Consider the following 25,878-nt stretch of genomic DNA (forward strand, 5'->3'; position numbering starts at 1 on the left):
TGACCATTGCCTTATACAAGGGGATAATCAGGGGATAGCAAAATTCTTGTATATCATTGACAAGACCACAAGACTTGCTCTGGCTGCCTGTCTGCATTTCTCAGAAATCTTCATATCTAACTGCACAATAACCCCCAGGTCTTTTTCATTCTCCACTACCCTGAGTGTAGTACTACACAGTTGATACATTTCTCTAGGGGTCTGCTACCCATATGCAGTACTTTACATTTTTCAGTGTTAAACTTCAGTTGCCACTTCTCAGTCCATCTGCCAACTTTTCTAGATCCTGTTGCAGTCGCATAATGTCATTTTCTTATGTAAAGCATTGGTGAGCCGTGAGTGTATAAAGTGTGTATAAATACCTTGAGTCTATAAAGATATCAATAAAATATCAATACCTTGAGTGTATAAAGAAAAAAACTATCAGTACTTTGAGTGTATAGAGATTTTTAGACCTCAGTTCAAGAGAATGTGAATCTGCTAGAAAAAGGGAAATCTTAGAGAGACAAAGTTAACTCTTGTTATAATGAACCATTCCTTAGAGAGAGATTTTGTGGTTTTGTGCATTAAAAAGCCTAGAAACTGGACATCTTTAAGTTGGGGATGATAGAGATATTTAAGACTTTGAAGAACTTCAGTTAGTATTAGCCATAGAGTGCAAGGAAACCACAGGTTTTTGCTGCACTGAGGGGGGGGGGGATGTAGTAATTATTAATACAAAATATAACTATGTATATAAAGTGCTTAGCATCATAATACACAGCCAGTTCTGAATAAACAGAAAATTTTTAAGGTGGCATCGTTTTAGGTTATGTCTCATATTGTGAATACCTTCACAACGAGTTGCCATGATATTGCACTACTTCGAATAAGTAACGCTTCACCTAAGGAGAAGACTAATGTTACTTATTCTCAGATAGGTACCACCACCCAGACAGCACCGTTTCAGGGCTATTTGGCCCTTCTTCAGTGAGTGGGTAGGTACCCAAGTGATGCAATGATGGCAAAAACAGTTATGATGCTAAGCACTTTATATACATAGTCTAAATTTGTTCGCAGCTTGAGGCTTTAGCCCTAAATGCGCCTTAGTCTAAATACATCATACACCATCAGGCATCTCTCATATTGTGGAGTTATACTTCATAACTGTTTTTGCCATCATTGCATCACTTGGGTACCTACCCACTCACTGAAGAAGGGCCAAATAGCCCTGAAACGGTGCTGTCTGGGTGGTGGTACCTATCTGAGAATAAGTAACATTAGTCTTCTCCTTAGGTGAAGCATTACTTATTCGAAGTAGTGCAATATCATGGCAACTCGTTGTGAAGGTATTCACAATATGAGATATAACCTAAAACGATGCCACCTTAAAAATTTTCTGTTTATTCAGAAATGGCTGTGTATTATGATGCTAAGCACTTTATATACATAGTCTAAATTTGTTCGCAGCTTGAGGCTTTAGCCCTAAATGCGCCTGAGCCTTACAAAATATAAGAAATTACAAACTATGCACTTCCTTTCTCTGTCAGCCTCAACTACTGGCGGAGGCAACTTGTACCAGTAATCAGCAGCTTCTAGGTAAAAGAAATTTTCAAACAATCTAGTCTAAATCCCTTCTCTGTAATTTGAATTTTCCCTCTAGTTCAGAAATTCTTTAAAACAGTGAAAATTCTGCCATCTTCATTTTACTAACTTCTTTTCAGGGCTAAAGTCCCGTCTAAGGTGCCTGGTTGCCAAGCCTCATAGCCCACATAATTGAAGCCTTTCCTCTTACTCTTTTGCCTTTACTTTTTTGCCAATTTCAACATGTGAAATGCCCATCTTTGGATCTTTTCAAAAGCTCAGTGTCTTTTTTTCAGGTAAAGTCACCATACTTTACTTTTATCCATTGTAGCACTTTACAGTGCTACACTGGATAAAAGGATGGTTAAGTGGGAGAAGACAGAGGGTGGTAATCAGTGGGTGCTGCTCTTCGTGGACTAATGTTACTAGTGGAGTCCCACAGGGTTTGGTGTTGAGTCCACTGTTGTTTTGTATTTTTATCAATGATATTGATGAAGGTATATCAGGCTTAATGTCGAAGTTTGCAGATGATACGAAGGTTGGCAGGGTTGTTAATGACAGTAATGGCAATGTACTACTGCAACGGGATCTAGATAATTTGAGCAGTGGGCTAAGAAGTGGCAACTGAAGTTTAACCTTGACAAATGCAAAGTACTGCATATGGGTAGAAGTAACCCCAGAGAAACATACCAACTATGTGGTACTACACTTAAGGTGGTAAAAAATGAAAAAGACCTGGGAGTAATTGTGCAGTCAGATATGAAGTTTTCTGAGCAGTGCAGACAGGCTGCCAGGGCAGGTCATGGGGTTTTATCAATGATATATAGGAATTTTGCTAGCAGGGAAAAGGAGGTGATTGTCCCTCTGTATAAGGCAATGGTCAGGCCATGCCTTGAGTACTGCATACAGGTTTGGAGGCCTCATTTTAGGAAGGATGTAGATTTGCTTGAACGTGTACAGAGAAGGGCAACAAGATTGGTGAGGGGGGAATGAAGGGATCCTCTTACCAAGAGAGGCTTAAGTTCTGCAAATTGCAGTGGCTGGAGACTAGGCACCTGCACAGTGATCTGAATGAGGTGTATAAGGCCTTGAATGGGGTTGAGCACACTGAATTCTGATGGGATCCTTCCACTTGTTCAGATTACGAACCTAAGGGGGCATAAATTCAAATTAAGAAAGGACAGATGTAGAATAGATGTGCGGAAATTTGCCTTTAGCCAGTGGGTGGTTAATTGCTGGAACAAACTTCCATCTGTCATTGTGGAAGTTGACAGGTTGAATAAATTAAGGAGGAACTGGACAGGCATTTGGAGGGAATGGTGTGATTTTTTTTGATTTTTTTTTTTTTGTCTGATGGTGCATAAGCTCTCATACACTTGCTTTCTTGCATCACATGCTACTACTACTACTTCTTGGACACAGTCTTACAATTGCCTTAAGTGGGATTATGACCTCCCTATCTTTATAGGATATTTTTCGATAAGTCATCAACAGGACACCATGCGCTTTTCTGGCCACCTGTTTACACTATTCAAAGCACTCCACATCTGCCTATGTCAAATCCCAGATCCTTTCTTCCTCTACTGTTTTTAATTTATCCCCACTAAGTGTATCAGTTATTTTGGGCTTGCTGTTCCCCAAATATAAGACCTTGCATTCTACTGTGTTAAAACTTAACTGCCACTTTTTGTAACATTTTTGAAACCTGTTCAAGTCATCCTGAAGGAACACTGCTTGACACTGATCATTACTCTCCCAATCATAGTTGTCTACAACATAATCAGTTAATTAAAAAATGGGGATATCTTTTGGTCCTTCACAGTTGACACGAACTAGAGGACATGTATTTAAATTAATGAAGGTTATTAATTGACTGGATATTAGAAAATTTTCTTTTAGCCAAAGGATTTTTAATTGTTTGTACAGCTTGCCACCTAAATTTTTAGAACTGTAGAGAGTATGTAATTTAAGGAATTGGACAGATACTTAAGTGAAATCATTATCTTTGTTTTTTTAACTTTGCTTTGTTGCATCACTTTGCCTGTCTTAATTCCAGTACTGTGTATAAATCAAGCATTTTGTATGCTTTCAGGATATTTATTCCTTGTTTGCTGTGTGTATTGCCAATGTCTTGTTAGAACTATAGATCATTCTTCTTCTCGAGCTGGTGCAATTCCTCACCAAAAATATTTTGTAAGATTCTTACATATTGATTGATTTCATTTGATGGTAATAGTGTATTCATTTTCATTTAAAAAAGTGTTAAACAATTATTGAAAACACTGACACATTACACCATGCAGTGATTTCTCATGTAGTTTCAAAGGATTCTATTTTGCATGCCATTGGAAGATCAATTTATTATGAACTGCTAAGACGGAAATGTGCTTCATAGGTAGAAACAAAGCATTTAACGCATCTGGATGTTCATTCAAATTCCTATGAACTGTCTACAAAAAGTTTGAACTGATTGATGTCATTTATTCTTCAGAGGTTGTACAGCTTGTAGAATAGCTGAAAAATGTCACTTTGTCAAGCTTAATGCACTTTGCTGCACTGCATTCCTAGTTCATCATAACATTTGATGATGCACAAACAATGTGTAGTTCTGGTATATTTTGAGCAGACATTACACTTAAGCTAAAAGCATTAAACCACCTCCAAATTGTTATGAGCTGATATTTGACCATGTTATATATTGATGAATATTTATTTCTTTATTTTAACAGAATAGACAGCACTACAACCAGCACAGTGTTGTGGTGTATTGAAAATCATTAAATCCAAACCACTACATTCTGTATCGAAAAGTCACTGAGTCACATGTCATTGCAATAAAGTAAAAGCATACCACTTAAAATCAGAAATAGTTGGAATGACTTGTATAGTTCAGTATTAATGCTGTAAAATTTCTCAGTTTATAATTCTTATGCCTTACAGCTTTTGAGCTTGTTCTAAAAACTGAATTTTTTTTAATATGCTGTATATGAATATTTATTTTATTTTACTTTTTGAAACAGATATTCTTCAACTAATCGAACTCTCAGTGATAGATTTATGCATCTTACAAATTACAGCATCAACCGCAAAAGTGCCTCTTACACTGCCAATGAAGATGAAACTATTTGCCAAGGACACAAGTGGTAATTATCAATATATTTATTTAAACTAAATTAATGTTTATATGAAATGTTGTAGAATAAAAATACCCCTTATCAATGAATTAACCCTTTCAGGTGTGTGTGTTTTGCGAACATGTGTGGACTTGAGGGGTGATTTTTCTGTGGGTTCTGTAGAAAGAATTTCTTCATGGAATTTTAAAAATTTTCTAAAAATGAAAACTACATAAATGCTTTTAAATATTAATTTATTCTAATTTTTACTTGATTGCCTCATTCATTAACTTTTATTTAAATTTTTTTTTATGCAATAATATCTTTATCTGTTTATCTATCACTTTATTCATCAACATCTGGACTGAAAGAGAATTTTCAGAAATTTCATCGTATACTGGAAATTCATACATAAACAGAACATAACTTTTTTTTTTTAATCAAATTACCTTAAACTCAAATACACATACATACCATATAAGGCTTCAATACTTCTCAAAAGGTTATCAAATATTCTGAAGTACCTTTTACCATTAGCACAATATGCACTTTGATAGCACAATAGTACTATCTAATGATAAGAAATATATCGGGTTTTTTTTTTATTGTTACAAAGTGTGCACACACACACACACACACACACACACACACACACACACACACACACACACACACACACACACACACACACACACACACACACACACACACTTGCTTCCTATTTAAAAAAAAAAAAAAAAGAAAGAAAGAAAACCACCTTTCCTTTCAGTTGGTTGAATTGAATGATTCCAGTTCTGTAAAATCCAGGAACTTTCCTAAATGCCTATTTTGAATATAAAATTAAAAATAACCAAATTTAAGACCACTAATAAGAGATGTGCCAAAATGAAATCTTCAAGTTAGTTAAAGCCTCGCTTACTCTGTTATCATACGCAAAGACAGTGGGATCCCAGCGCTAATATTGTGATAACAATACAAGTGTGAAAAGACTTCCAGTGGCACACATTAAACAGTAATGTTTACCCACAATTTAAACTTGAAAATTTTCACTTCTCATTGAGCTATCAAGTTTGTACATCCATTAGAACAAATTTAAATATGCTAATTTATGCTCAGGCAGCGTTCTTAAATTCCAAGCACACATGTTAAATAGTGTTTAGTATTGAGACATATTCAGAATACACATGCACCACTGTCACACCCCTTCACATGTTTGAGGTAGTGTTACATAGTCAAAGCACTGAAAAAAATGTATAATGAAATGTAATAAATTTATCTTTATATCAGCTTTCAAACCTACATCTAGAACTTTTAAACAATGGGCTTATTTTAGTCGTCCTCCTAAGAATATTTCAATTAAACTTCCTCTTCCAATCCTTTTTCAACGATCACACAACTATTTACGTAGTACCTGTTATCTGGAGCAATAATGCTGTCAAATTAAAAAGAACATTCACATAGAATATTGATGCAAAAAAAGAAATAACTCATCAGCTATTTAGGATCATCAGTGACTTTGCCAAAGCTATAATGGTTGCCCAGTCAATATAGACCAATATAGTTCAGGCCCTTCCTTATAAAGACTCTGCAAAAGCTTTCTCAGTCTTTTTTTTTTTTTTTTTTATCATGTCTCCTCATTATTTATATTTATCCCACGTTTGTTTACTACCCATTAATGACTTCTTAATGCTCATAATTCTCAATATCAGTTGAATCCTTAGTTAAAAGAAGTCAAAAATATTTTTCTCCACGCAGCATCCCCAACATCTTGACATAAGAAGCAGTTGCCCAGTCAATATAGAAATGAATATTACTGTTGTGTGTAGCCCACCTACAAATCTCAGTTCATCTCTGTAAAGTCTTTCATAATAATGTATTCATATCTGTTTGCCCATGCTATTTGTTTGCATAAATTATCATTCCATTCATCACACTCATTTGGTCTGTAGTACACTACCAGTATGCATACCATATGCAGAGTTCAAGCATTGCAAGCACGAGCAATTTTGTTTATGGATACTTAATCATATAAATAACAGCAGACTTGAGACCAACGAGACAATGTTTACACAAGATGGGATATTCGTCATGCACACTCTCCAAATATAGTCAATGGAAAATCCTCACACCATTTGGCAAACCCATTTCCATGTGGGGTTTAGCATCAATATGTGTACTGGCATTGCAGCAGATAACTTTATTCATCACAAGTTCTCTGCCCATCTAAATGCTGATCATTACTTGCAGTTTTTGCTGAGAACATTGCCAACACTTCTGGAAGATGTTCCTTTAAGTGTACGTGACAATATGTGGTTTCAGCATGATGGAGTGCCTCCACATTTTGGGCGACAAGTAAGAACATTCTTAAATGATCATAACTGGAATCACTGGATTGGTCACTACATTCTCCTGACCTATAAAAATTGTTTATGCCATACAGGTTACCAAGGTGACATTGAATTGTATCCACAATACTGCCACTGCTATTAAAAACAACACAGTGTTACTCACATGTGTATGGTAGTCCTTCTCACACTGTGTTGAAACCTGTCTCGTGGCACTCATTTCGAACATCTTTTGAGATATTTCTTTTGATCATGCTTCAGTTTGATCGCAGTACTAATAAATTTCATTTACTCCTGCTTTACAACGTTATCAGTTTCTGAATGCTCTTCAATTTATAGCTAAATTTTAATTGACGAACACTTGTTCTGGATTTATTGATAACCACGTGCAGTACAAGTAACATGGGCTGTTCCATTTCTGCCATCCTGGAAGACTGATTTTCTTGAATAACATGATGTAGAGTTTACCTGTGATTCTTGTCAACTAGCTATGTGCCAGTTGCAGGATCTATTATGGTTACTGTGGGAGAGAGTTATACAGGAAGGGGAACTGTTAATCCTGTTTTCAGAGGGATAATGAAAAAACAGTAAATTGAAATATTGGCAGATCTACTGTCCCCTCAATTTTAGTATGGCTTTTAATCTGCTTGTCTAGTTCTCACCAACTAGACAAGCAGATCTCGATTGCCAGTATGGATTCCATCAGTGTCGATCCACTGGTGATATTCTAGCTTATGTTACCCATCTATGGCAAATTCAATCAAAAAGTTTGATGCAACTCAAGAAGTTTCTCTTGACATTGATTGTGTTTGGCATAAAGATCTTCTAAATAAGCTTCCATCTTATGGTTTGCCAACTGTTTTTTGTAATTGGGTGTCCAGTTTCTCTCTCTGACTGCTCACTGTGGCGATGGTAGATGGCCCTCTGTCTTCTAACTTCTCCACTAATGCTGGTGTTCCCCAAGGTTCAGTTCTTTCTCCCACTCTTTTTCTCTTGTATATTAATAACCTTCTTCCATTGACCAGAAACATTATCCATAGTTTTGTTGATGATAGCACATAGCATTCCACAAACTTTCCCTGCCCAGCCCAAACAACTTCAACTTCTCGAATATACACTACCAATTCCTTAAATGCCGATATCCAGGTAATTCTTCAGTGGGACAAAGATAACTTAGTTGATTTCAATCCTTGTAAAACTCAGTCCTTTGTTATATCTCACAAAAAGGATTCTTCTGCTCCTATTCTTATCTTCATTGACACTCCGATCTCTAGGCAAGATCGTATATCTCTATCAGAGACTACCCTGACTTCTAATTTCTCTTGACATAAGCACATTACAAATATTGCTTCTTCTGCATCTAAAAAACTGGGTTTTCTCTTTTGCTCCTGGCATTACTTTCTGTACAAATTGCAAATCTGCTCTACCATGGAATATTGTTCTCACATTTGGGGCAGTGCCCCAAACCTCTCTCTCAGACTTTTAGATTCCATTCAAAAGAGGTCAGTTAGTTTAATTAATCATCTCTAACAGTCTCTTCACTCTGTCTCATAGATGTTCTGTTTCTGCTGCATGTGTTTTCTATAGATACTTCCATGGGGACTGTTCTTCTGAAATGGCTTCCCACTCTCTCTTCCAAACCAGTCTGAACATGTGCCACAACCAGTCAACATCCTTTTACTGTCCAGCTTAAAATTCACAACCAACTTTTCTTCTTCCTCATTTATTCATTCTACTTATGTTTTCTGGAACAACCTTCCTTCATACGTATTTCCTGAATATTACAATCTGCAGAAGTTCAAGTCTGATATCAACAAATCTCCTTTCATCTTCTCAACTTCCAACCCATGCAAGGTAGTACTGTAGGTTCTTATCCCTCTCGCGCTTGGGGTTTTCGTTTAAAAAAAAAAAAGTTAAAAAAAAATAATAATAATAAATAAATACACGTGTGATCAAAGCAATAAAAGCTTCATCACAAATTTACATCAGTAAATCAGAAACCAAGCCAAACCATAACCATTAAAATTTACAGACACTAACACATCTTACACTTCAGCCAAAAATAAATGCACTTTAATATTAATTAAATTCTATTGATTATAAATTATGTAAAATGATAACTGCAGCAATAAAAAAAATAGCTCGACAAAATTATTCAATCTTTTACATGCATTTTTTTTTTTTTTACCTTATGTAACGATGTTCTCTTCACTTCAAAAAAAGTGTCTTGACCGTTCCCCCCTTTTTTATTTTACACTACCTTATCTGTTCTTATTATCGACAAACCAAGGCAAAAGTGCACACCTTTCTCTAATGGGAATGTTTTAGTTTTTAATCTGTCTTTCACGTTTTATGTCTAACTCCAATGAGAAAAATTACAGTAATGTAGATGAGTTTCTTATACAATAAAAATTTATATTACTTGCTAATTATTTGTTTTACTGAAACTGAAAGCAGTTGCTATAAGTCATCGCTAAAAAAAAAAAAATAGGCTACAAATCCTGCTGTAGCTGAGATAATGTATTGGGGTGATCATCAGCTATATTTAATAACACGTCCCATGTACCTTCTATATCTCTCACACAGAATATTTTATTTTGAATTTAATTTACTGCTGAATATTATCTTTTTCCTCCCACCTTATTTTCATTAACCATTGCCATTAAATAACAATTTAATTGCATTAAGAGTTGCTGCCATTTATAGAAACAAATTAGTGAAGACTAATTTTCTCAAATTAGTCTTCAGTCAGTCTAGATTTAAATATCATATCACTTTTATAGGATATGACAGTTGTTCCTACAAGTTTATCATATTAAGTTATGTTTCAGGACTTTAAAAGCGCTTTGGGGATACTTAAATAGTGAAGGAGTCGACACTATTTCTGTTTGGACATCTATTGTTGATATTGTTATCAAAACAGTAATAAGGTAAGGTAGAAATTTTTATTCATTGTTATTAATATTTTTTAAAGATATCAAATTTTGAAGCATACAGTACTGCTAATTATATTAATCTATATTAATCTAGTAATATGTAGTAAAGTGCCCAGAGGGTCAGTAGTTGAATTTTTCATATTTTTAAGAGCAGTCGGACATCGAGATATATGATGCTTTACTAAAGTATTATAAAAATTTAATTTAGCCATGTTACATCAGTTTGGCCATTAAAATACTAAATGTACAAATGTTCCTGTGTAATTCTGTAAGACATAAATTGGAAATAATAGCTTATACAATAAGATGGTAACATGGATAAAATGAAGACATTATCATGAAGATGGTTTCATCACCCAAGCCAAATGTTCTGATTACTCTTAAAATTATAAACATTTAAGCATATACTTTCAAGGGTAAATTGGCACTTTTCAAGCTAAATACCACTCTTCTCTTCTGTGAAGTTACACTGGCATAATGAAAAAAAAATCATGGAAATCCTAAAGTCTCGAAACTTTATTAGACACATTGGACAGACAACTTGTATAGTCGAGACCTGCTAATTTAGCGGGTCTCGACTGCACAAGTTGTCTGTCCAATGTGAAGTTACACTATTGAAAAGCAACATGATTACATGAAAGAATAACACTACACAACACAGATATTAAGGGAAAAAATTAGGCAGATACCAAAAATGGTGACAAGTAAAATTTTATGGAAGAATTGAACAGTTTGCAAAGAGCATAATATTGCATGTATTGTTTTGTCAACATAGTAGACAGAGTATAACTACTACTGGTGACTCATGAGGGTCAGTTGCATCCTTTCATTTTCAGTAAGCAAAGAGTTACAATGAAATGAATCCAGGATATGTGAATATTATTTGCTGGAGTTCAGTCTTACAAGATCACTGGAAGAAACAATCATCATTATTGGCATGTAGGTTAGTGCAAAAGCATTTTAACCTAGCCATCTACCAAAGTAGTTAAATTAATTAATTAATTAAATTGGCATTGTTTTGGTTATATCTCATATTGTGAATACCTTCATGACGAGTTGCCACGGTATTGTACTGCCTCAAATAAGTAACACTTTATCAGTGGAGAAGACTACTGTTACTTATTCTCAGTGGACACCACCATGTAAATGGCACCGTTTCAAAGCTGTTGGCTTCTCCTCGGTGGGTGGGCAGGTACCCTGGTGTTGCAATAGTGTAACTTCACAAATGAGAGATGCCTGATGATGTGCAGTGATATACTTCATAACTGGGTTGTCATACTGTTACACGGCGCCTCCGTAGCCAGGTGGGAAGGAGCAGCAGTGCGTAGCACAGGCTTCTTGATTAGACCGGGGTTCAAGCCTGTCACCACCAAATACGGAGGATGCGGAAAGGTCAGGGAGTGACCACCGCATATTCCCGGAACAATATGGCCTTAGTTGCTAATGCTCCTAAATAATAAAATAACAAATAACATCATACTGTTACAACACTGGGTACCTGCCCACCCACCGAGGAGAAGCCAACAAGCTTTGAAACGGTGCTGTCTGTGTGGTGGTATCCGCTGAGAATAAGTAATAGTAGTCTTCTCCACTGATAAAGTGTTACTTATTCGAGGTAGTACAATACCGTGGCAACTCGTCCTGAAGGTATTCACAATATGAGATATAACCAAAGCGATGCCAATTTAATTAATTAATTTAACTGATTTGGTAGATGGCTATGTTAAAATGATGCTTTTGCACTAACCTACACGTTAGTCATTCTACCTTGTAGCATGAGGCCTTTGCCCTTAAATATTTTATGGTTATCATTATTGGTTGATTTTTAAAAGAGGTAATTTTTTTCTGTGATAAATCGAAACTTTGTTTTTAAGAACTAGTCAAAAACTTCTTCACGTTGGAAGTGGAGCTTGCATGTGAATATGTGATACAGCTGGACTGTTTGGTAAGCTAACTTCTTGGTTGACTAATCATGTGAAGAAGGGAAAGAAATGACTGACTAAACAACAAGATCATGCAGGCTCACAGCAAGGTTCCTTCAGAGAAATTCAAATAACCTTCTCTCCCGTCATCTGCCTTACTTATAATGTGTGCTACATTTCATCTCCATTGTCAATATACAAAATGGACACTTTCCATACAGAGAAGCTTCCTTTCATCTATAAAAATAACCTGAAACTTTAATCAGCCATTAAAGTTTTCAGCAACAATCAACTAGTCACTTCTCAACTACACTGATTCTAGACCAACACAGAAAAGTTGTTTTTGCTTCTTAAAAACCGTGGCCACATTTAGTTATACTACTTTATCTTTCCACAGTCAATGAAATGGGTTGTACAGATGACACTGACTCATTTGCTCTCCAAATGACAGACAGACTGCTCTACAAAATATCATTTTTGAATTATGGGAGTTTTCAGCATTGAAACTGGTAGTTCGTCTTAATTTAAAACTCTCTGCAGCAATGTATCCAACTTTTTTTATGAATGAGGGTGATATCTTACCATTAATAGTTTAATGTAATTTAATTAACGTAATTAACATTTACTTTAATAGTTATGAGCTGAAAAGCATGAACAAGGGAATTGACATGTTGATTGCACAAAGAAGCTTTTTCTGCTTTTAGATCAAATTTCTGCAGTAGACAGATTCTAGTTTGTTTTCTAGGCTGAAGGTGATGATTACTGCTGTGCATACAGAAGAGAAGCTTGGAAGAAGACAAAATATGTTTCATGATCCTAGTGCTCTGGCAAAACCCTTCAAAGACCAGCCTTGGCCTGTGAGTTGCATTGGACACCACTTCTGCAGCATTACTAATAAGGAATAAAGTGGTTGATCCTCAAATACTTTAACACCTAGTATTTTATTTATTTATTTATTTTTTTGAAATGCCCTAATGCTAACATCATGATGTTAGTATTAACATTAGGGCATTTCAAACTTGATGCTGCTTGGTCATCAGTGCTAGCAGCTTTAAACAGGAATATTATACATTACTACACCTAAATTTGACCATACTGCGATTCTAAAAGATTTAGAATCACTTCCCTGCCTTTCAGGAATAGTGTTTTGAGATCATCATGCAAACTCTTAACCTTCTTCTGAATTAGCAACTTATATCTTGAATACGTTATCATCAATCTAAACACAACTCTGATGATACGTTATCATCAGTCATTGATGTTACTTAATCATTGATGTTACGTTATCATTGATGATACGTTATCATCAATCTAGACATCTTTCAGTCATTCCAGCTTGATAACCTGTGTTGGTCTGTGTTTTCATGAAACCACATCATGATGTTAGCATTAGCCAGGGCACATGATGCAAGAAAGCAAGCTTATATAGAATCAGTCAAAAACGCGCGCGCGCACACACACACACACACACACACACACACACACACACACACACACACACCCTTCTCGTTTCACCCATCCACTCGCTCCAAATGTTTGTCTAGTTCTGCCTTGAATCTTTTAAGCTATCAACTTCTACAATGAGAGATGGAAATTTGTTCCAGCAATCAACCACCCGCTGGCTAATGGCAAACTTCCGCACATCTAACCTACAACTGTCTTTTCTCATTTGAATTTATGCCCTCTCGGGAGATTATTCTGAGCAAGAGGAAGAATCCCATCAGCATTGAGCATGCTCAAACCATTCAAGGCTTTATACATCTCAATCAGATCACCTCGCAGGTGCCTAGTCTCCAGACACTGTAATTTGCAGAACTTAAGCCTTACTTCATAAGAACAACAATAATTGTGTTGCCCTTCTCTGTACTCGTTCCAACAGCTCTACATCCTTCTTAAAATGAGGCCTCCACACCTGTAAACAGTACTGAAGGTGTGACCTGACCATTGCCTTATATAAGGGGATAATCTCCTCCTTATCCCTGCTAGAAAAATTCCTGTATATCATTGACAAGACCTTATACAATGGGATAATCACCTCCTTATCCCTGTTAGAAAAATTACTGTATATCATTGACAAGACACCATGAGCTACTCTTGCAGACCATCTGCACTGCACAATTACCCCCAGGTCCTTTTCACTCTCTACCACTGTCAGTGTAGTACCACACGGTTGGGCCCCGGGTGCCAAGCGTTTCCGTGAGTTTAAAGAGCAGTTTTCTTTACTGCAACTGAGTTTTTCATTGTTTTCTCTTTTACTTAATCAACTTTTCTGTTAAGTAGCTCTACTTTCGTAAAAGGACTAAGAAGTGAGCCCAGAAGAAGGAAAGTACCTTTTTCTTTAATTTACTACTATTATTAACTGTGCTAACCTTTACGCTTGGCCACCAAGCGGCACTGCTCTTGCCTCCCCGTGGCAGGGCCGGTAACCTGACTGGTAAAGATAAACCCCCAGGGCCAAAAGGAGCCGACATGGATACAAGCTGTCATCCATCTTTAGAGCCTTCCAGCTCCAAACATCCTGACATAGACCATGACTCTAACCAACCAAAAAGGTTTCCAAGGGAAGTACAGTGTCATGAAGATATACCAAATTTCTTGGTAATACATTCGCTATCCACTCAACTTGTCGGCAAGTTATCACCTTTCTTAATTCAAAAACATCTAGAATCTATTGCTGGGTCACCAAAAATGGTGAAAAGACTGCAATCTGGAGACCTGATTGAAGCAGCTTCTGCAAAACTCTCTGAGTGGCTGTTAAAGACCAAAACATTTGCTGGGTTGACAGTAACAATTACTCCCCACAAAACCTTAAATTCATCAAAAGGTGTCATCAGCGAGTGGGATCTACTTACAGTGTCTGAAGAACTACTACTACAGGAACTCAGCAGTCAAAAGGTAATAGATGTGAAAAGGATTATGGCGAAAAAAGATGGAAATCTCAATCTAACTAGATCCATCATACTGACATTCAGCACTCCAGATTTACCATCCTCAATTGAAGCTAGCTATCTAAACTGTCGGATTTGACCATACATTCCGAATTACATTCACTGCTTTAAATGTCAGAAATATGGTCATTCGCAGCAGGAATGTAGAGGTGAAGCCATATGTCCATCTGTGGCTCCAAAAATCACACACAAGCAGATTGCTTAGTCAAAACCACTGTTTATCCAAACTGCAAAGGAAGCCATCCAGCCTTTTCAAAAACTTGAGCTATGGATAACAGGAAAGAAAATACAAAAATACAAAATAGAAAATAAAGTGACATTTCCTGAGGCACGTAGACAAGTTATATTGACCATGCCTAGTAGTTGTTCTTATGCAGCTCGCACTTGAAACTTTGTTTCTACTGCTGCTCAAACAGATGTATCAGTTCTGCCTAACACCTCCCTAGCGAATTGGCTTAAATCTACACTTTCAACCTCTAAAAAAGATAATCCTTTAAAAAGATACTCGTACTCCAATCAGCATCCCTACTCATACCCCATCAGTCCCAGTTGAAGAAGAACAATTAAAATCTCACTGTCTTTAAAAAAAAAAATGGAATCGCCCACCTATAGTATGGATGTAGATGAGCTGGTAGGTAACGAGGAGCCCATTCTAGAACTCCATGCAGATGATACCATGGATATCGTACACACCACATTCTCAAAGAAAGACCAGAAAAAATGTCCCCTGTACAAAAAACAGTCAGACGAATCATCCTCAGCTAAATCTAAATAATGTATAAAATCATACAGTAGAACTGCAGAGGACTGAGCAGTCATTCTGATGACTTAAGGGATTTACTAGCTCAATTCAATCCCATAGGTGTATGCCCACAGGAAACATTTTTGTCACCCCAAAGTTTCACCGAAATTCTCAAATTATATGATATACAGACGAGATAGGAGTTCAAACTCTCATGCCCGTGGCAGAGTAACTATTCTTGTTAACTCTAATATTCCATCCAGGTCGATCCAGTTGAGAACCACTCTAGAAGTTGTGGCAGCTCGCATTGCAGTTGGTGTTTCAGTTATCATTGTTTCCATCTATATTTCACCATCTATACCACTTCCACATTCAGAACTTGACAGCCTGATTTCACAACTCCCAACTCCAATTTATTATTATCAGTTCCTCTATTTAATTTCACTTTAACTATATAAAAATAAAACCTTTTGCTCTTACTCTACAATGGTATTTGCTCCTTGTTCTAGGTTATGTAATGTTAGTTAACACAGTAAGCAGTGCAATGACATTACATGGCTTACAAAACTTTAGACCAATATCATTCATTCTGTTGAAGGCCATACTACTTGAAGATAACACTAAACAAGAATGAAAAAAAATTTTTTCAATACAAGTATGTTGGGTTTAGTGTAATTTTTTTATATTGATTTTGAATGAGCAGACTGTTTTTAACTAGCACCCTCAGTTTTCAAGCTATTTTGTATTTTATTTTTCACATATTTAGATTTTGGTCTACCTCTTCATATTATTGGATTTTTTGATTGATAAGTTCTGGAATCTTGTAGATCTTGCTACAGTGGCAGGATTGCTTTCACCCACCCAACTCCCACCTGTTTTCTGCGTGCTAGACAGATATAAAAAAAAAATCCCATAGACATATCAATCAGTAAGAGTTAAATGCATTCATTAGCATTGCTACATATTAGTAAACTTTTTTTTATTCTTTGGTATTAGTTGCATTGATTATGCTTTTAAAATGCCATGTCAGTGATTAATTTACCAAATGGCTTTTGTTATGTGCGCAGCGATTACACAATTAAATCTCACAGTCTATATAATGCCTGTTCATAAAGCATACAAACGTTATTTTAGCTGAAAATGAGGTTGTCAGAACAAAAAGTGGACTCCTCACAACATTCTGCACTAATTGTGCTTTGGTTTTCAAAGGCTGGTTAAAAAAATAAATGTAAAGTATCTTTGCTATTTGCTGTTCCCATTGTGGAGAAGGAGCCAACCAATCAACTCTCAATGACTGCCATTTTTGCTTAACTCATAATTAAAGGATAGAAGGGGGAAAAAAAAAGAGTACCTGAATACCCCATCAGTGATTAGACCAATTGTCTCAGTCAGTGTTGGAGCCTGATAACCTGTCTTGGCCTGTGTTTTCATGAAACCACATCATGATGAACTGCCTGTTTCTGTTCTCTAGGAACTTGGTCATTAGGAGAGGAAAACAGAGGTGACCCAGTAGAAACAGCCCAGGCCCAAACAAGCTTCATCTTATTATTCAAAGTGAAATAAACAACCTTGTACATAATTTAAGTCTTAGGCAGAGCTTTTGGGATCTAGGATGAAGGAACAGAATTTACTGCAAAAAGTTACAGTTATAGCTGCATTTTGTAAAGGACACAAAAAAAAAAAAAATAAATAAAATAAAATAAAAAAGCTTTCTTCATATTTTTTATGGTGTGGATGTATACCATTAATAAGATGTTATTCATTGTGTCGTATGTAGTGATGATCCTGAAATAAATCCATTTATTGCATGTGTAGAAACCAAACTATAGGAACTCCTTTAGTTTTGATTATACTTTTTTTCCATATACTTTTTCTTCAATTACTTTTTCTCCAGATAACCTGACAGTATTGATGAATTTTAGTGATGAATATGATGCATATTTTCATTAAGATATTCCTGCCATGGAAAAATATTACCAAAGAAGATAGAAGGCCAGTGTGCTGGATATTAATTAGAGGCTCTGATCATTATAAAAGAAAATTCAAATGAATAAAAAAAAAAAAAATCACTATATATTTACTCTGTATTATTGTAATACAGTCAGTCCTCGTATAACACGAGTTTACACTGCATGAATTCGATCATACACAATTTATAAATAGGGGAACGATATCTTATATAACACGAACCGAATTCGCTTATGCACGATTCGCCTTTGTGTTTACAAGAAATGGCAGTCAAACGCAGAATCACCGCAACTGAATGCAACACGGTAGGAATGAAGAGAAGATTCCGAAAATGTATTTGTTTTTTATATCAGTGAAGGGGAAACACATTTCACCATAATAATGTAAAAATCAACACAATTCCAGCTATCGGTATAATCGCAAATGCAGTTAGATCGAGTTTAATACCAGTTTATAACAGATTCCACTAGCAGAAACGCAACTGGAAATTGTTTTTATTGTTTTATGGTAGTAATCCCTAAAAATGTGCTTTAGTAAAATGTGAAGTGTTAATCTCTGCCTTTACGGTGTTATTTATTCAGTTGCTACACGCGCACAGTTTTGTCTGTGTACCAGGTGTGCCTCCTCGTTTTGTAATTGTGCTTTATTCCCTAAAAATGAGTAAAATACTTAAAAGGTGTGAAAAGGAAGCATCCTGGTGAAGACATTGCAGATTCAGAGAGAAAAAGAAAAGCAATATCGATAAACAGAGACGGTCTGGGTCAAAAATTCTTACCCGGGAAAATTTGTGGCCTCATACTATGGTTTATGGCCAGTCCGCCTCTGTCGATAGAGAAAAAATATGAAATTGGGAAACACTTTGAGCGAAATGAAAGACCATGTGATATTGCACGTGCTACAGACCTAAATGAGGTGTTACAGACTTAATGAGGTGATAAAAAAGGCTGAGAATTACGAAGGATGCAGAGAAAATAAAAACAACTTTCATAGCAGGAACAACTCAGTGTAATTAAAATCCATTAGATTAAGACACAAAGAATTGGAAGAGATGGAACGGCTGTCATCTGTTTGGATAGAAAACCAAACAAAAAACAAGTTTGCTTACGATAGAAGCAAAAGCATTAGCAATATTTTATTACGTAATAGTCATAATAAAATACTTACATATTTTATTACGATTATTTGTGTTTGGCAATGTTTTGGTTACAAATGTGTGTTCAATCTTGGGTGGTTGGCACCTAACCCTATTTTTCCCTTAGAGCCTGTTGTTTATATTGTACGATTTTGCATTGCACGAGGGTTTTTAGGAACACAACTATCGTGCTATACGAGGACTGACTATGCTTATAAAATTTCATTAAAAATTCCACAAAGCATAACTTACATTTCCTCTCTACATCTGTAGGGGCTAGATAATATCTGCACTTCAAATTTGGATTGGTCTCATCAAAATCCATGAGGTGTATCAGGAGGAAATCAGGAGATAAAATATTAAAAATATATTTCCTCCTGAAAAATATATCAGGAGGAAAAAATTAAAAGCTTCAAATTTGTTGTCTGGTGTAATTTGTTTTAACTTCAAAATGTTTTGAATAAAATTATTAAGTGGAGCTTGATTTTTAACACTTTTTGCGGTACGGTTGACTAGAGTAATAAATTTCAACCAGAAACTTGATTAATTGGAATATTGGAAACATAATAATAAATTAAAATAATAAAAAAATTAATAATTTGATATTTTAAATTTAAGAAGGCCATAGAATAATTAACCAGGAAAAAAAAATCATTTGGGGTTTGAGGAGGAAGGTTATATGGAGAGTCACATGGAGTTTAAATAACCTTCCAAATTTAATCACCATTTATGAATTTTTTTTTTTTAATTATTCTATGGTCTTAAATTTAAAATATCAAATTATTAATTTTTTACTACTTTTATTTATCATCATTATTATTTATTTTTTTTTTTTAAAGTGTTTGCATGGGCTGATTTTCATACCAAAATTTTAGGCACTTATACATGCCTCTAATAGAGGTTTCTGGTTGACATTTGGTATGCTGGTCAATAATACTGTATAAAGTGTAAAATCAAAATGTCATATTCATAAACACTGTCAGTATTAACTACATAGTTGGCACCCTGTTGTATTTTATTCACCAAAAAATAAAAAAATATATAAAACTTATAAATTTAAATAACTATTAGAATCATATCCTTTAGTTGATATTCACTTTTGATCACTATCATTAATTATTTTTAAATTGTGAAAGTTTAGCCTTAAAAAAAATTCTTGACTGCATCATGTATGTCATAAAATACTGCTGTTATGAAAAGTTAACATGGTGTTGGTTTCCTTTTTTTTTTTTTTTTTTCAGAAGCTTGTGCCCCAATTTTTTTTCTGTGCATTTGGTTGGGAAATATTTTGTTCGATAATAAGGCTGTTGTTTCCAGTAATGTTTTTGATCATGCTATGTAATATAATGTCAGAATTAAGAATAAATTTTTATAATTTCCCATTTTAGATTATTTCCTGCCTTTTTTTTTTTTTATATAAAAAAAACTGGTTGGTGAAATAAAGGCACCACACACACAAACTGTTTTTGCTTATCTACTAGACGATCTAAAAAAATAAAAACAGCAACTCAGTATCCTCTTTCATTACATAAATGATTGTATGGGATCTTTACCACTAAAAGATTTAGTAACTTGTGGTTACAGCTGAGCAAGAATAATATCATTTTTATCATTTAGTCACTGATTCTGCAATCATTCTAAATATGAAATATCAAATTTTCTAACTATAATAGTTATAAAGAAAAGGAAAGAAAAAGAAAATTTGCACCCAAAGTGGTCATATAATTCAATTATTTTTACACCCCAGTTTTTAGTGTGCATACTTGGGGGAGGGGGATGGAAATTTAGTTATGATAATTAATTTGTTTTCAAATTATATTTGTAGTTGTGAAGGCCCAATGAGTAGACTTGTAAAGAGTTATACACACAGCCGTTACAATTGTTATGAACTGTTTGGATTTGATATAATGTTAGACAGTAATCTCAAGCCATGGTTGCTGGAAGTTAATATTTCACCCAGGTAGTTAATTTTTTTTCTTCTGTATTTAATGTTTACAGTTATATTGATATGTTGATTAGTTTTGTAAAATTTGAGTATTCTTTATTCTTTTATTTATAAAAATTATTATAATAAATCCAAATGCAATGAGGCATAATATTATAAGAGCTTAAAATTATCTATTAAATATTAGTGTAGTTACACCATAGATAGCTCTTAAATGAAAACTACAGTAGTAGTTTAAAGGCATCATTTTAACTGTATCTCATTATGATCATCCTTCATTTACTTATTTTCGGTGGGCACCACCACCCAGATGACACAGTTTCAAGGCTTTGTTGCCCTTCCATTGGTGGGTGGGCAGGTACCCTGGTATTGCAGTTATGACAACCCAGTTGTGAAGTTAATCCCACAATATGAGAGATGCCAGGAGATGTATGTGATAATACTATAATAAATCAAAATGCAACGAGGCAATTCATTGTGAAGGATGATCCCAATATGAGATACAGTTGAAATGATACCTTTACACTACTACTGTAGTTTTCATTTAAGAGCAATCTATGATGTATCTACACCAGTATTTAATAGATAAAAATTATTATGCATCAAACATCAGAATAGTATTTTGTGTATTAAATAAAATTTAAAATATTTTTCACTTCCATAATTACTTTTATTTACTACCATAAATATGAACTTGTCTGGTTTCTCCGAAATTTTTAAAATAATTTTTTGCTTGTAAAAAATAAATATTTTAGATTCTTGGAATTCTAGTTCATGGAAGTGAGATGCGGTTATCCTAGATAAATATCCACATTGATATCACTGTTAGTTTAGAATGTATGGTACTGTGCTTATTTAGTATAGTTGAATGTTATACTCAATGCATAGATGAAAAAATTAGAAAAGTATATCCTTATAACATGCATACTCTGTACTCTGAAAAAATGATTAGCCAAATACAATGATATAGTACATTATGTTATTAGGCTTATGTGCACATATGTAGAATCAGCATAGAATCTTATCTGAAAGATAATGTTCTAATGATCTATACCCAGTTGAATTACAGATTCCATAATACAATGAAGCTTGAAAAGTTCAACAAAAATGGTATGTCTCTTTATGTCAACGTAAATTTTGTCAACACTAATATAAATTTTTAAGGAAATGGCCTGCCTATATATAAAGTACATAGAGTGCTGGAATTAAAACTGGAAGGAAAAAATTCTACATACTGTGGAGAAATTTACCATGAATTATTATTGCCACTGAAAATTCAATTTACATCAAATCATCGATGACATCATTGTGTGCTAAACTTCTCCATAGATAATAATGTAAGTCTTTTATGATTTTGTGTTATATATTTCGTTATTCATAACCATCTCTCTGCTGGCTTCTAGCATCTGATAATGCCAAAACAATTTTTAAATATTTCTAATTTTTTTTTTTTTTTTTTTTTTCAAATTGCGTAAATTATACCACAGTTGACTGAAAACATAGACATTACAAGTAAAATAAAACCGAGTTGAAATTGCTATAAAAACTGTGACAAATATGCATAAACTAGTCTGCAATCAGAAAATCTTTTACTAAAATAAAAATATTGAATATTGATGATATCTAGTGCTAGATGCATTTGCAGTTTCAAATTGCATTTGCTAGATGCAGTTTCAAAATTATATTTTTAAAAATTATGCCACAGCAAACCATGTGCTACGTACAACAGTCTTGGTCCAACATAATTAGACATTAATCCTTTCAATGTATGCACACAGCCCACAAATGAAAAACTCAAATCTCTGTACATTGATCTATGTGTTGAAAGTCACTTCAACAATGTGTTTCAAGTGACCTTCAATGTGTGCAAAATGTCTTGAAATTTTTTCTAGTATATGCTGGCATCTAATTATTGACAGTCTATAATAGATGGTATCACAAAAAATAACTTTCAAAATCAGAGAGGAACACATCTGTCGATCTCATTACTCTGATTTAGGCTTACAGAAACAGAAATTGAAGAATTTTTGTGGCATTGAAATCCAGAATTTGATAACAAAAAAAAAAAAAAAAACAGTAACACAGAAATATGTTATTGCTGCATAAAAAAAAGTAATGAGTTTTATTTACAAACTTTCCATGAATTGCTTTTTAAATTTTGATTAAATTTTTGACAATAATTGTTGAGCAATAAAATCAGAATAAGAACTTATTAATATTTTAAATCTCACTGCAAGGCACCCACCCATATGTGACAAACTCACTGCTAAAAAGGTCAGTGTGAATTCCCATATGATGCTATGCATGAGAGGGATTGCACATACAGCATTTTCTTAGCATATCAAACATAATCAAACACTACATCAGGTAACCACTGAAGCTTCAGAATTTTAGATTTCAGAATTCATCAGATGTTAAGAATATTATTGTATCTACCGAACCATAAGATTCACTTTCTTTTTTTCTTGGGAAATAATGCCTAGCAAAAAAAAAAAAAATTTAATTCCTGTCTTATCATCCAAACAGTTAATCCTGTGGCACGTGCCATGTGCAGTTTCTGTTAGTGGCACAATGTGGAAAAATATTGATAATTATCATTATTTTTATTTATTTATTATAATAAATAAATAAAACAATGCAAAAAAATAATAAAATCAGAAATGAGTATACAGTTTGAATTCTACTTTTATTGCCAGAAATTATAATCCGGATTTCAACATAGTGGGAAGCTATTTTATTTCTTTTTAGCATTGATTTAACACATAAGATGTTAGTCAGCTCCTCATGATGTCGGTTCTGTGAGAGCAAAATTTATTTCTTAACCTACATTTCTTAACAGTGCGTAGCACGCGCTTTTTGATTAGACCGGGGTTCGAACCCATGACCACCAAATACGGAGGATGCAGAAAGGTCAGGGAATGACCACCGCATATCCCCGAAGCAATATGGCCTTAGTTGCCAATGCTCCTAAAAACCAAATAACAAACAAACATTAGCATATACAGTAATTCCTTTATTTAGTTGGCCAAAAATATTTGATGAAGATCATTAGTGGAAGGGAGGAATTATCAATTCTGGTAGCTTATGAACAATGTACTTTCAATATGGTATATGGCACACTGCAGGAAAAAAGATTGGCAGTCCTTGGTTATTGCTTAGTATGTCCAGGTGAGGTGTTATACATCTCACCAGAACTTGTCCTTTATTTCCATGGGGTAAAAAAATCGAAATAAAGAGAACAATTTATTATGGGAACTGAAAAGATGGTTATATTGTTATTAAATTAAACATAGGAAACACTGAACAAAATAAATATAGCAAATTAATTAATGCTATTAATAGAGTTATAAATGAGGCGAGGTGCTATTCTACTCCTCTGAACTTAATCATCCCCATATCAAAACAAAAATGAATAAATAAAATAAACAAAAATAAGATTGAGAATAGAAAACTTAAGAGGAGCAAAGCAACATTAACCTTTGGAAGAGTGAACACACAGACCCAAAGAGAGACACCACATCCCAAAGAATGATTATTACTAAAATAATAACACAAAAGTGCCACAACAAGAAGCAAAGAGCCAGCAAGGACTTGTGAATTAACTATCTTTTTCAAGGGGCACCAGCACTTGTGAACTCTGAAAAGGGGTCATATTTCATTCACCGATCATTATTCAATCCAAATATCAGTAGATGTTCTGAAACACCCTGGGCATTAAGAGAAATAATGAACAAACTAAACATAAAATATGCAATGGCCATCACTCTCTTTTTGAAATAAATAAGGAAATATAACAAACAAAATGCAAATTTAGATGTTGAATGCTACAATCGGTAAATCCAAAACAACATGCAAATGTGCAACTCAAAATTAAGATATCATAATAAACAAAAATTGAATGTTAGTAATCCAATTAAATTACTATTATAAACTGAACAATAGAATAAATTAATATGTAGTGAAGAATCCGAGTGGTACACATTGAAAACAGTGCTTGGGAGCTATTAATTTCTTTTTAGGGTATTTTTATGTTATTATTTTAGTAGTGCTTATTCCTTTGAGTATGGAGTACAGTCTTCGGGGAAGGAGCCCCGTGTTGCGTCAATTCCATTTTTCTCTTTTCTATTCTTAATCTTATTTTTATATTTATGTTATTCATTTTTGTTTTGATCTTGGTTCATACGAGCAGATTAGCACTTTTCCTTGCCTTATCTATAACCCTATCAACAACATTAATTTGCTGTATTTATTTCATGGTTCATGTGTTTCCTTAGTTTAAACAGCTTTAAAAAAATAGAATCCCCTTCATTCTAGAAACATTTTTCTGGAATGGATTATTAGGATTTGCCATTAGCTCTGCCTTACCTTCAGTATATGACATTGTTCCTCCCCTCCCCATTCTGCTCCTTCCTTCTGAGATCTATTGTGCAACAATAAACACTGATCTTATCTGTCAGCTTTCAGAGTCGGTAATTTTTTCTCTAAATCATTGAATCACTGGTGGAGATGGAAAAACATTCTTTAGTAGCTCATGTTTCTGTGTTTCATGCAGTATGGTATTTTAATTCTTTATAAATTTTTAGTTCTATTAAAAAGAGTATAAGGCAGAAGAGGTATTTATACACTATTGCGAAAATATACCATTACTTGTGAATTAAAATACAAAAAAAAAAATTTTTTTTTTTTTTTTTTATAAAATTCTCTTTCTAAAATCTGGGTGCATCTTATTGTCTGGAATATATGTAATTTATTTATGGAGAAACAGTGTGTTATTAGTTATTTTTAGTGCACTTTCTGCTTTTGTGATTAGAATGAAAGAATATAAGATCAGTTTGAAGAGAAAGAGTTAATTGTAGAAGTGGAGAAGGCTGCAGTCTTTACTAGTTGTTTATTTACAGATTTTTGTTTAATACAATTTTATTTGATTAAATAGATTTTTAATTAATGAGTATTTTTCCCAATTAATTTTAATATTTTAAATTTCAGTCTGCACTCCACCTCACTTCTTGACATGAATGTGAAGGTAAGAAAATGAAATCCATGGTATTTTTATAAAATGACAGCAATTTTTTTTAAAATTTTTTTTATTGTAGTATTAAAAAAAATTTAAGTACTGGATTGGAGTAATGCTAAGCTTCCAGTATTTTATTAAATTACTGCTTAATTCATATATAAACTTGACATTTTAGGTTCTATACCACATACATTCTTTTCATGCAGAAAGTGATTAAGTTAATATTGGAATTTTTAATTTTTTTTTTTAA

General features: G+C 34.1%; 1 protein-coding gene across 1 annotated transcript in view; it reads left to right on the top strand.

Annotated features, from left to right (window-relative positions):
- The window catches only part of LOC150090683 (tubulin monoglutamylase TTLL4-like), a 188,119-nt gene that overhangs the window by 128,991 nt on the left and 33,250 nt on the right, over positions 1-25,878 (top strand). The window contains exons 8-11 of the mRNA XM_090368609.1: positions 4,584-4,706; positions 9,853-9,951; positions 20,495-20,629; positions 25,601-25,637. Of these exons, the coding sequence (XP_090224735.1) occupies positions 4,584-4,706; positions 9,853-9,951; positions 20,495-20,629; positions 25,601-25,637 (394 nt within the window). The remainder of the gene's footprint in view (positions 1-4,583; positions 4,707-9,852; positions 9,952-20,494; positions 20,630-25,600; positions 25,638-25,878) is intronic.

Source organism: Mastigoproctus giganteus, chromosome 1, assembly GCF_048544385.1.
Source record: "Mastigoproctus giganteus isolate SK-2022 chromosome 1, ASM4854438v1, whole genome shotgun sequence".
Classification (NCBI taxonomy): domain Eukaryota; kingdom Metazoa; phylum Arthropoda; class Arachnida; order Uropygi; family Thelyphonidae; genus Mastigoproctus; species Mastigoproctus giganteus.